Source organism: Mirounga angustirostris, unplaced genomic scaffold (assembly GCF_029215605.1).
Source record: "Mirounga angustirostris isolate CCGP_5_RB_7025 unplaced genomic scaffold, mMirAng1.0.hap1 SCAF_3, whole genome shotgun sequence".
In the NCBI taxonomy this organism is placed as follows: Eukaryota; Metazoa; Chordata; class Mammalia; order Carnivora; family Phocidae; genus Mirounga; species Mirounga angustirostris.
In genome coordinates this window covers 74,481,100-74,494,444 of record NW_026991711.1, presented here as the reverse complement: position 1 = coordinate 74,494,444, position 13,345 = coordinate 74,481,100, and the positions used below count along the sequence as shown (strand labels likewise).

General features: G+C 39.1%; 1 protein-coding gene across 1 annotated transcript in view; it reads right to left on the bottom strand.

Moving 5' to 3' along the window:
• Positions 1–585: 585 nt before the first annotated feature.
• LOC135363787 (phospholipid-transporting ATPase IB-like) overlaps positions 586–13,345 on the bottom strand; it is a 204,783-nt gene continuing 192,023 nt past the window's right edge. The window contains exons 34-37 of the mRNA XM_064585806.1: positions 13,159–13,257; positions 12,611–12,859; positions 10,149–10,231; positions 586–707 (exon numbers count right to left, since the gene is read on the bottom strand). Of these exons, the coding sequence (XP_064441876.1) occupies positions 586–707; positions 10,149–10,231; positions 12,611–12,859; positions 13,159–13,257 (553 nt within the window). The remainder of the gene's footprint in view (positions 708–10,148; positions 10,232–12,610; positions 12,860–13,158; positions 13,258–13,345) is intronic.

The following is a 13,345-nucleotide window of genomic DNA, read 5'->3' as shown; positions in this document are numbered from 1 at the left end:
ATATGTTGATTTTTGCACGCTGATTTTGAAACCTGAGATTATAGTATATTACACCTATTATGTGAATTCATTAAAAAATCAAGAATACTGTGCAAATATCCTACAAATAAGGTATGATTCAAAGTGACAGGAGAGCCTACTTAGAAAAATATTTTATATGCTGCCTTTATATGCCTGCCTTAATATGTGAGTTTTCAAAATACAAAGTTTCTGTGTGACTCTTTTTCAACTAAGACAGGCTTGTTAGGCATCATGACCTTCTTTACCTTTTCTCCCAAAACAACTTGTACCAAAGCTTAAATTTTGGTGAAACAAAATGTTAATTTTATACTTTAGACTGAACTGATAAATTATCTCAAAACAACAGAAAAGTAAACAGGTTAGGTAAAACATTAAAGACCAATTAAGAAAAAGAAAATAGGCTTCCCCCATTATTTATATCCAAAGATTGTGACTCAATTGATACATAAATAACAAACTGTCTGCCCAGAGCCACAAGAAAATGAGTGTTCGGGGGTGTTGGTATGTTCTGCAGTCTTGGGGAAGGACATGAGAACACAGGATGTCGTGGTCCAAACCTCACTCCTATCTGGAGTCAGAAGAGTCCATACTTATCTTATTGCTTTTGCTTTTAGTAGTGTTATAAGAACGGACTAGTTCTTCCTGAGTAATCACAGCTTGTTCTACTTGAGAAAATGCGTACCCATCTGAAAGAGTAAATAAAGCACAGGGGAATCTGTTAGGAGCACTAATGTACAGGGAGCATTCTGCTGACTGAAAGCTAGATTCCTACCCAACTGAGACGCATTGGCCACATCAGCCAGGCCAGTGACAGAGGTAGGGAAAGTGGAGAGGTATGTTGAGAGAATGGTAATGGAGCACCTTGCAGGTTTGGCTGTATTAAAGAACCACTTAGGGGAGCCCTTTAAACATACCCATTTCTGGGGCCACAACTGAAAGAAGAAAAGTAACTTCTATCTATGTGGTATATACTGATTATATTGGATTTACTGCAATGCTTCTGTGTGGAAGGAAAGACAGGTGGTCTCAGACTTCTCAGTAGCATCACCTGAAAGCTGGTAAAATCCCAGGATCCGGTATCAACCCTGGACCAGTGGTTCTCTCACTTCAGTGTGCACCAGAATTCACTTGGCGACCACTGGCCCCACCTCCAGAATTTCTGGCTTAGTAAGTCTGCCATAGGGGATCAAGAACTGACATTTCTAATAACTTCTCAGCTGATGCGCCTGCTGTTGGCCTAAATACAAGGCATAAAGAACCACTGTTTAGGCCAATTGAACCACAACATGTGGGTAGATGCTGGTATCAATAACTTCCAACCCCTCGGGATGTCCTTCAATCTCTTTCCTTCCCACTCAGAGGAACTTGATCACAATCTCAAGGTGAAACTTTGGCATTTTTTAGAGCCACCCAAGTGTTTCCCATGTGTATCCATGGATGCTCTGAGTGGCTATGAAGAACATAATACTGCAGGACAGGGCCTGCAGGTGTGGCAGGAAAACCCAGAGGCAGGATTTCTGAGCATTCAGAGACCGCCTCTTTTAGAGAGTGGGCCCACTTCCTGTCAGCCACACAACCAACCAAAGGTGGAAAAACAGCTGTCCCTTCATTTTTATATTAAATGTTCTAATCCTAAAAACAAGGAGGGCTGTAAGTGAACAAATAAAACCTATCCCTGCCCTCTTTATTTACTGCCCCCCCACCTTTTTAAATGGAAGATGTGTTAGCATTTTAAATTGTCTTTTCCCCACTCAAATGGAGACATAAAACCTTCCCCCCCCCCCCCCCGTTTTTAATTCTTGCCTTAACTTCCAGGGAGCAGGCAGGTCTGAAAACAATATTTCAGATATGGCCTGAAAAAATATTTCTCCTTATTTCTTACAAGACATGTACACAGAGAAGTTCTTTTGTGAGCTGATGAAGTTTCAGCCACATTACCCCCATTCAAGGGTGGGTAATGTTTTAGAATTCTCTTTTGTATATTAGTAATTTGTTGTGATTTTTTTTTTACTCATCTAAATATTTGCATTTAAACCTAATTTTCCTAAAAAGGTCCCCCAAATTGTATAAAGATTTGGCCACAGGAAACCAGGATCTGCTGCTACTCAGAGATAAATGGTATCTTTTGGAAATCTAGGCTGGTTTTCCTATCTGCAGTGTTCTCAGGGAGGAGTGAGAGCTGAAGAGGGACAACCCGGGACCATGACCCTCCACCCGTCCAGCCTACACCCCTCAGCCTGACAAAGATACACCATCAGGTCACCAGTTTCTGCCTGATGAACATTTAGCTGCCATTTGCATCCAAATGGGGAGCTCAGAGGAAGCTTCCAGTTCTTAGCCTTTCCCACTTTCATTCATCTTTCAGGAAGTCCTGACAGCCACAAAGTAATGACGGGGCCTGGGGAAAGCTGTCCATGGACCCAACTCCTGAACTTCCCCGGGCTGGTTTCCCAGTGCATCTGCTTACTAAATGCTCAGCTGCAGCCAGAATCCGGGAGGATGGGGGACAGAGGCAAGGGAGGTAAGGGGGAGGAGGGTAGAGGTGAAGGATGAAGGAATTTCCAAGTCATTTTTTTTCTTCAACCTGGTAAAACGTTTAGCAGATTTCAGAATCAGCCATGTCATTTCTCATTATTTTGGCATAATTGTCTCATTTAGTTCACTTCATTATAAATTTGGGAGTCTGATAACATCTTAAAGTCAGAATTTTCTGGCTCAAGAAAGAGTTATTAGTTGCAATTAACAGAGAACCTCCCTGTCTATTTCTTATTTGAGGAGCTCAGAGCACTTTACAAATTCAAGTTAATATTGTGGTGAAATGCAGAAAAACCTACAGGACCCCAAAACCTCCAAACTGGCTGAGGCACTTCACCTCCAGCAACAAAAGATAATGTCATAGAGAACACACCTTCGAATCTCTTGTAATCCTATACGATTTCTAACCCTCCAATAGTATTCTCTATTTTAACGTTTTAAAAAGTGAGTCATGAAAATAATTTCTTCCTATACAATATTTAAAAAATATTTTTAAAGTAACTGAAATATACTTTTCTATTTCTCATATATTCAGTGATATTTTAAAGTCATTCATATCCTCATATATTGTGAAGTGTTTGGTAGTGGTTTCAGGAACATGTGATCCCTGCATAAAGCACTTATCCCTCTATTTGAATCCAGATACATATGTCCTTTAACACTCCGTATTATCTACAGTGACCCCAATAGCATGAAGTACCAAAAAGGTAGGTAGAGTGCAGCTCAGAGATGGTAAGTGACATGCCTAGGGTCGCATAGCAAGTCAAGAGGCAAAGCTGGGATGCAGTTGCCCATCAGATTTCCGTGTGTCAACTAAATTCCCATGGAGCTGTACTATGTGGCACTTAGGAATGTGACAGACTGAAGTTTCAGTCTGTCTTCCACCTGTTTCTAATTATATAATCTAAGACAAGTGACGAAATTTGCTGAACCGTTTCCTTCCCTGCAAAATGAGGATTCATTCAATTAACTTGTTGTTCAACAAGTATTTAATAACTGTCTCCACATGGTGGCTTCAGATATTTAGTGCAATAAAGACCCAGTGTTTAACAGTGGCCAAGATCACAGTATGTGCTCAATAAATATTGGTTCCATTTTGTCCATTTCCAATAGTTGACATTGGACAGATGGAAGAAGAAATGGCTATTAGTTAATATACATAATTCTGCTTGGACACTTCATTAGTCAATTAGTTTATTCCTTAAGGTTTGTACTGAGTGTCCACTATGTACATGTGTTCTTGGAATAAATTAGCAAAGCAAAAATCCTTGTTCTCACAGAGCTTACATTCTAGCAATAAAGATGAATTATGTAAGCATATGAAGATAATAAGCACATAACAGAGTTAATCATAGTACCCAAGAGTATACTAAAGAGCTATGAACAACAACAACAAAAAAATGAAATCAGGGGTGGGGTTGTGTAGCTATAGAGTGGTCAAGGTAGGGTTCATTGAGAAGGTAATTTTTGGGCAAAGACTTGAAGGAAATGAGAGAGTGAGCAGCACAGATATATGAAAGATTTGCTTTCTAGGCTGAAGTGTCAGCCAGTGCAAAGGCCCTGGGGCAGGAGCATTCCTGATATAAGAAGAGCACAGAGGTTGGAGTGGAATGAAGGAGGAAGCAGATTAGATGACATCAGGAAAGTAACAGGGTCCGGATAAGTCCTTTTTGGCCACTGTAAGGCTTTTATTTTGAATGTGATAGATAGCCGTTGAAGGATTTTGAGCAGAAAATTGATATGCTTGTGCTGACATGATCTTAAATGCATCACTTTGGCTGCTGTACAAGAGTCAAGGGTAGAAGCAGGAGACTTGTTAAGAGATTGTTACAGAAATTCAGACAGGTGGTGGTGGTGGTGGTCCAAAGCAGGGTGCCAAAAGGGGTATGAGTGAGAAGTGGTCAGTCTTTGAATATAATATGGTGGCAGAGCCATCTAATATGTTAGAGGAATTAGAAGGACTACAAGAATTTTGGCTTGAGCAATTGAAAGCATGCAGTTGTCTTCAAGTGAAGGCTGCAGGTGGAGCAGGCTTGGTGGGAGAGGAGACCAGGGGCTCAGTTTTGGACATCATTGGTGGCCTTGACTGGAGAAATGCCAGTTAGGTGGTAGGGGTGATGGCTTGATGGAGTGAGTTTAAGGGAGAATGCGAGAAGGGGATTTGGAGAAAATGGATACAGACCATTTGACCAAGAACTGTTGCTGCAAAGGAGTTCAATGACATGAAGCACATTCTAATGGGTAACGTGCGGTCCAGAGAAAGTTCTACTTTTGTGTGCTGGTGAGAATGATCTAGTAGAGGAGAGTGAAAAAGTGGTGACCTAGGAGACAAAGGAAAGACTGACGGGAATGAGATTCTCGGGTGCACAAGAGCAAAAGGAGTCAGTGGCCACGCACTGGCATGAAAGCCAGTCTGTGGAAACAAGTGGGAAGACAGAGTGTGTGGGTGGAAGTAGCTGACAGGTGAGGTGGTGAAGAGAGCGCCTGGAAGTTCATTTTTGGCCCATTTTTCTCTGAGATGTAGAAATCAAGGTCATCATTTGGGAAAGAAAATCGGAGAGATGTTAACCCAAATCCTTAAGACATCTGTTGTACTTTTTATTTTCTTGTCCTGGTTCATTTTTTACCTTTGGTAACCTTTCTGCTGCTTCTGCTTAAATATATCTAGGGAGAGGGGGAAAAGCAAAGTGCTGGGCACAGGACAGGAAGAAGTAACTGTGTGTGTGTGCAAAGGAGAAAGAGACATGTAAATCTCAGAGATATGAAAAAGGACAATAAAAGAATCTAGAATTTTAAAATCCTACAACTTTCGGTGAGCACCTTGGTCAGAAAAGAGGGACAGTTAGCTCTCATTCCATGCAAATATCCCACGTTCCTTTGTTTGTACTACCTTTATGTTTGACTCGTTTCCTTTCTCAGGATAGTAATCACTCACATTATCAGACATGAGTCACATAGGATCTAAATCTTTTATCTAGGCACTTCTCGGATGCACTTCTTATTAAAGGACAGGAAAATGAAATAACTTTTAAAGGTTTTCATGTCCAACGTGGGCTATGTTAACATCATACCCCCAAAAAGGGTACATAAGTTTTCTAAGGGTAAAAATTATTTGGAGCCAAATAACATTTTTCCATCTTAAATGGCATGTTGGGAGTCTGTAAGAGGATCTTGAAAACGTGAGGATGTTAGATTTAAGGAGGTTATCATTCAGGAATGGTTGACCAGGAATTGCGTTCTTTGAAACTGCACTTGCTTTAGGTCAAGAACATTAATTTGATGGATCCAGGTGAACCTTCCTGCCCTATGAGAACTACCTCACCTTTTAAAAAAATATATAAAATACCACAGGTAGTTTCCTTTTAAAAAAATTGTGGTAAAATACATGTAACATAAAATTTACCACTTAATGGTGTTTTAAGTGTACAATTCAGGGACATTAAGTACATTCACAGTGCTGTGGAACCATCACCAGCATCCATCTGCAGACCTCTTTCCATCTTCCCAAACTGAAACTCCATACCCATTAAACACCAAGTCCCCATTCTCCCACCACCCCCTACCCCCATCCCCTGGAACCCCCCATTCTCCTTTCTGTTGCTATGAATTTGACTACTCTAAGTACCTCATATCAGTGGAATCATAGAGTCCTTGTCTTTTTGTGTCTGGCTCATCTCACTTGGCCTAATCTCCTCAAGAAGCACCTAACATTCAATTACTCATCCTTTATGTCATTAGGTGGAGTCTCAGCTTGTGGCCTACTTTATAGCATGTTACTTACGTGGGATGCTTTGATCAAAAGATTCATTTGGGAAGACAATCTTGTGCAGTGTGCTGGCTACGGACATTCTGAGTTTTGTTGCCTCCACCCTGTGAATAAATCAATCATAGCCTCACTTTAGTTCATTGGAACAGATTTCAAAGAAATTTATTGGGGGGAAAAAAAGTTGCAAGGTAAAAGAAAAAAGTCTTCTTCATGTTTTAGGGACTGTTCATATATTTAAAATAAAATTGATATTATCCAGACACTCAACAAGGTGCTTCTTCTAAAATAGGGGTTTTGCTTGTGAACATTTCTTATATACAGCTCTCCTAACTGTCCCTCCCCAGTAGTTGAATGGAACAATGCATGTCCTGTCAGTCCTCTGGCCTCCCAGAGCACCTTAGAGATTTTATGGTGTGTATTTTAAAAATCTTTGTCTCAATTTCCTGGTTCAAGACCCTGAATAGTGTGTATCAGGAAGGGTCAGCTCTAAGCACAAGAGACACCTTCTCTAAACCCCAAGGGGACCACACTGGACGCCCCAAGTTCAATACTTTCTAAATTTCAAAGAGTGTGGGGCCATTGTGGGTAAACATAGCAGCATAATTAGGGAAGTCCATGGTTGTTTCTTCTTTTTTTCTCTCTATAAGCATGAAAAATAGGGTTAAAACAAAACAAAAACCCATGCAGCCTAACCTCTGTTTTCTCACTTCTAAGATGTCACCAGGCTATAGGAGCCTTTTGCTGTTTTGGGATTTGCCATGTATCCTGGTATTTCCAGAGATCTGAGGGGCTCACAACTGGTGTGACAAACTGCAGTTGCTTTCAACAACCACAACTGTACCCCTATACCATGCCCTCCTGTGGGAAGGCTTCCCTTTTGGTGGCTCAGAGGAAGTTTTCTAAGGACTGCCTGAAGGAGCCGTTCCTGAGTTGGTGCGGCTCAAAGGTTATTACACAATGGGCGTGGCCTTGGGAATAACTGACTACTGACTTCCCTCTCCTCAATTGCTCTCTAGAATGAAAGTGACCCATTGATAATGTTCTGAACCAGAATTTAAAAAAGTTAATCATAAAAAAAAATTGAAAATTTCCAAAGTGGTTGAAAGACTCAGATTAGGATTTTACTTTTGCTTGTATATGCAGGAGCTGAAGAACATTTGGCTCTGGGCTTTCCAGAATCCATTTACTCATTTGCATTCCCTCCTTTTTTCTCCCTCTCTCCCTCTTCCTCTCTTTCTGTCTGTCTCTGTTAAATTTTTCACAGATAAAGCATTTATATGGTTAAAATTTTAAAGAGAAAATATGTAAAGGTGGAGAATAAACATTCTACTTCTTTTCCCATCTTCCTTGTTCCTCACCTCTCTTCTTTACCGGTAATCACTCATAGTGGTTTCTTAGCTAATTTTGCAGAGGTGCTTTATAAGAAAAAGTGCTCACATATTATTATTCCTGCCCTTTTGCACTAAAGGTTGCATATTGTACAAAGGGTTCAACATCTGATTTTTTCTGTTAATACATCCTGGAATCATTTGCAACTCAGTACACAGAGAGCTTCCCGACTGCTTTTCACAGCTAGAGAGTACTGTAGTATGTGAATGTACCACACAGGTAAGGTTGTTCCTAAACGTTGGCTGTTCCAAATACTGCTGCAGTCCCTAACACTGGGACATATGTGAGTATTTGGGGGATGAGAGGGGGTGGTACATTCCCAGAAATGGAATTACTGAGTCAAAGGCCATAGGCAGTTGTATTTCTGATAGATATTGCCGAATTAACTACCATAATTGTTTCCTTTCCCATATTTTCACCAACCAAGGGTGGCCAACAATGATAGATTAAAAATATCCCACCTGTGTACTTAGCATTTTCATTTCTTACTATGAGTAAAGTTGAGAGTATTTTCATATGTTTAAGAATCTTTAGTATTTCCTTTTCTATGAACTGTGTGTTTATACTTTGCCTATTTTTCTATTGCTTGGGTGTTTGGTCTTGCTGATTTCTGGAAACAATTTATCTTTTTGGGAGGCTAGCCCTTTGTTATGTGAACTTTCTTTTTGTACAATTGATATTGTGTTTATTTTTGGTTTGGTTTCTTATTATCGAGGTTCATTTTGCATGTGATAAAATGCATAGATCTTAAAAGTACAGTGTGATGAATTTTAACAAAGCTATTGACCTATGTATCAATCTCCCAGATCTGTTTTTTATACCAGTACCATACAGTTTTGATTGCTACAGCAATATATATTAGCTTTATAGTAAAATGTAATAGAAGAGCTTTGTAGTAGAGTTTGAAATCAGAAAGTGTGATGCCTCCAGCTTTCTTCTTCAGGATTGCTGTGGTTCTGTAGTAGGCTTTATGATCCTTTGTATGTCTGTGGTATCAGCTCTAATGTCTCCTCTTTCGTTTCTGATTTGAGTCCTCTTTTCTTCTTCATGAGTCTAACCAAAAGTTTGTCTACTTTGTCTATTTTTTGAAAAACACAGCTGTTAATTGACATTTTCTATGTGTTTTCGTCTCTATTTCATTTATTTCTGCTCTGATCTTAGTTATTTCCTTCCTTCTGCTAACTTGAGGCTTAGTTCTTCTTTTCATAGTTCCTTAAAGTGTAACATTAGGTTTTTTATTTGAGATGTCTTTTGTATCTTAATGTTGCTATTTATTGTAATGAACGACCCTCCATAGAGCTGCTTTTGCTGCACCCTATGTTGCCCTTCCATTTTCATTGTCTCCAGATGTATTTTTATTTCTTTTTCAGTTTCTTTTTTGATCCACTGGTTGTTCGGTAGTGTGTTGTTTAATCTCCACATATTGTGAATTTTCCAGTTTTCTTCTGGTAATTTATTTCCAGTTTCATACCATTGTGGTTAGAAAAGATGCTTGATATGATTTCAATCTTCTTAAATTTACGAAGACTCGTTTTGGGGCTTAATGTATGATCTGTCTTGGAGATTGTTCCATGTGCTCTTGAGAAGAATGTATATTCTCTTGCTTTGGGATGGAATGTTCTGCGTGTATCTGTTAAGCCAATTGTCTAATGAGGCTTAATATTCCTTATTGATTTTCTGTCTAGAAGATCTATCCATTGATGAAAGTAGGGTATTAAAGTCCCTTACTGTTATTATATTGCTGTTTATTTCTCTTTTTGGGTCTGTTAGTATTTGCTTTATACATGTAGTGCTCTTATGTTGGTTGCATAAATATTTACAAATGTCATATCCTCTTATTGGACTGACCCCTTTATCATTATGTAATGCCTTTCTTTCTCTCGTTTTTATTTTAAAGTCTACTTTGTCTGATATAAGTATAGCTACCCTAGATTTCTTTTGGTTTCCATTTGCATGGAATATCATTTTCCATTCCTTCACCTTCATTATCTGCATGTCCTTACATCTGAAGTGAGTCTCCCGTAGGCAACATATAGATGGGTTTTGTTTTTTAATCCATTTAGCCACTCTGTGTCTTTCAATTGGATAATTTAGTCTATTCACATTTAAAGAAATTACTCATCAGCATAGGCATACCTCAGTAATACTGCAGGCTTGGTTTCAGACTATCACAATATAGCTAATATTGCAATAAATTGAGTCAAGTGGATTTTTTTGCCTTCCCAGTGCATATAAAAGTTATGTTTCCACTATACTGTAGTCTCTTAAGTGTACTATTGCATTATGCCTAAAAAGAACAATGTACATACCTTAATTAAAAATAATTTATTGTTAATGTATGCCTGCCATCACCTGAACTTTCAGCATGTCACAATCACTGTTCACAGATCACCATAAAAAATAATAATGAAAAAGTTTGCAATATTGTGCAAATTACCAAAATGTGACAGAGACATGAAGTGAGCAAATGCTGTTGGAAAAATGGCACCAACAGATTTGTGGACAAGGTATGCCACAAACCTTCAATTTGTGGAAAGAAAAGAAAAGGGAAAAAACGAAAGAAGTATCTGTGAAGTACCATAAGGAAAAGCACAATAAAACAAGATATGCCTGTGTATACTTATTGCCATTTTGTTCGTTGTTTCCTGGCTGTTTAGTAATTAATTGCTTTGTTCCTTCATTTCTTGTTCTCTTTTTGATTTGATGATTTTCCGTAGTGGTATGTTTAGATTCCTTTCTCCTTATTTATTATTTTTTGTGTGTATTTACTATAGGTTTTTGCTCTGTGGTTACCATGAAACTTACATAAAATTATTTATATTTTAAGTCTATTTTAAGTTGATAACAACTAAAGTTCAAATGCATTCTAAAGGTCGGAATTTTTACCCTCCTCACAACTCTGTTTTTGATGTCACAATTTATATTTTTTATCCTGTGTATCTATTAACAAATGATTGCAACTATAGTTATTTTTACTACTTTTGTCTTTTAAGCTTCATATTAGCTTTATAAGTGATTTATCCATCACCTTTACAATATTAGATTATTCTGAATTTTACTATATATTTACCTTTACCAATGAAATTTATACTTTCATGTTTTTCTATTACTGATTAGCGTCCTTTCATTTCAGTTTAAAGAAGTCCCTTTAACATTTCTTGTAAGGGCAGGTCAGTGGTGATGAACTTCTTTAGCTTTTGTTTGTCTGGAAAACTTTCAATTCCAGCTTTGCTGGATGCAGTGTTCTTGGCTGGTGGTTGTTTTTTCCTTTAGCATTTTTAATATAGCATCCTACCCGTTCTTGGCCTACAGGGTTTGTTCTGAGAAATCTGTTCATAGAGTTCTCTTGTGTGTGATTAGCTTTTCTTTTTTTGCTTTCAAGATTCTTTGTCTTTGATTTTTGACAGTTACATTATAATGTATCTTGTTGAAGTCTTCTTTGGGTTGTACCTGACTTGGGAATCTTTTAGCATTATGTACCTGGATGTGCGGACACATATTTTAAAGTCTCTTGGGTAAATGCCTAGAAATGGAATTGTTGGGTCATGAGGATAAGCATTTCTTTAAACTGATTAGAAATGGCCAATTGCCCAGACTGATTGTTCGAGAGTTATAGTTTCTCTTCATCTTTACCAACACTTCATACTGTCAGTGCTGAGTACTCAGTAGGTGCCAAATATGGAGGTGATAATTAATCACTCCATTCATTTACTTTAGATTTGCCCATGCTTCCAATTTAAATTTAAAAAAAGCACCTTTCGGCCTCTTTACCCAGCTCACACCATCAGTTGCTTTTGACCCTTTCCTTCATAGTTAACAAAGTACTCCAAATAGAGCAGGCATTCAATATAGTTAAAGACTGATTCTTTGCCTTATAATTCCTGTACAAATAGTCCAGATCCAGAGAAAGCCCACTTAAAACTTCAGGACATACCAGGCTTCATATAAGTGTCTGAAATAGAAGTCTGTTGTTACTGAGAAGGAGTATGGCTCTTTCACTCAGAAGAATACCCAGCTTATGGCAGACAATTGGAGCTGACCTCTCCCTGGAGATAGTTTGGGTATAGAGATTAAAAATATTAACACACATTAATTTCTAGCATTTGGCCTGTTCTTCTCTCAAGGCCATCAGATCAGGACCAGTAGGAACAAGGCAGCAACTGTGAAAGTAAACAATGTAATTTGTTGTCTTCTTCCAAGGCAGTGGGAGAAAGGGAGCAATTCTAGAAGAAGCCCTGGTCCTTTTCTCCTGCAGTGCACTCCCCTGACCTCCAGTAGCCATAGCTTCATTTAGTGGGGAGGACACAGACCCTGCATATCTAAACCTTTTTGCAAGAATCTGCAGGGGAAAGTGGCAGAAATTAGCAAATTCTCTGGCCCAACACAGATATCTGGGTGTCTGTCCACCAACCACCAGAAGTTAATATAAAGTTAGGATATACAAACTTGATGCACCATCTGTTAAAATAATAGCAAGGAAGGTTGTGAAAAGGACAAAGCTTTCTTTAAAAACATGTGAGGTGGAGTGGAAACATGATTTTCCAAAATGAGTCATTTAGAAAAAATTTGGTAAAGAAAACAATAAGGAGATATCTCAAACTGGTTGTGTGTGTGTGTGTGTGTGTGTGTATGAAGGGACAGTGTGTAGGGCACTATAAGCCACTGAAAGGGTCTTATCTTTCTCTGAGTGAAAGGGGAGGTAAAGGGAAGGTGGAGAGCAGGGAGTGATGTGGTCTGATTTACACTGCCAAAGGGTCCTCCCTCTGATTGCTATGGGAAGGGCCAGAAGCAGAGATACCTGTTAAGAGGCTACTGAAATAATCCAGAAGAAAGATGATAGGGGCTGGACCAGGGCAAGAGGGTACAGATTGTTAGTAATGATCTAATTCTCAGTTTTACTTTGAGGTAGGAACAATAGGATTTTCTGACACGATGGGTGTGGGATAGCAGAAAGAGGATGTGAGAGTGACCTCAAGATTTTTGGCCTGAGAAACTGGAAGAATGAAGTTGCCATCCACTGCAAGGAGGACCTTAGGGGAAGCTGGTGTGGCAGAATAGGGGCCTGTGCTGCTGGGGATATGAAGTTCAAGACGCCTGTTTGACAGGTGCTTAATAAGCTTGGGGAAATCATGGAAAGTATGGAAGTACCTGGGAGGGAAAGGTGGAAAGAACAAGGAGAAGAGGAGCACCTGGGGGGCTCAGTCGGTTAAGCATCTGACTCTTGGTTTCAGCTCAGGTCATGATCTCATGGGTCATGGGATGGAGCCCAGCATCAGGCTCTACACTCAGAGGCAGTGGGTGGAGGGAGTGTGCTTGGGGAGTCTGTCCCTCTGCCCCTCCCCCACTTGCTCGCTCTCTCTTTCTCTGGAATAAATAAATAAATCTTAAAAAAAAAAAGAATGAGAACAGCTTTTTAACAAAAGTCAGGATAAAGGGAACAGCCTCACCTCCTTTTAAACATTGTAGGAGGATAAAGTCCTTGAGTTCTGCTACTTTCCATCTCCCGAATCTCCTCTAGTAATGTTCTGTTGTAGGTATTTATAATCCTGTATTATGTGGGAAAGATAGAGCATAACACATGAGCATTACACACTCTAAGCAACAATTTCTCCCCTCTTGGATAACTCTGGACAT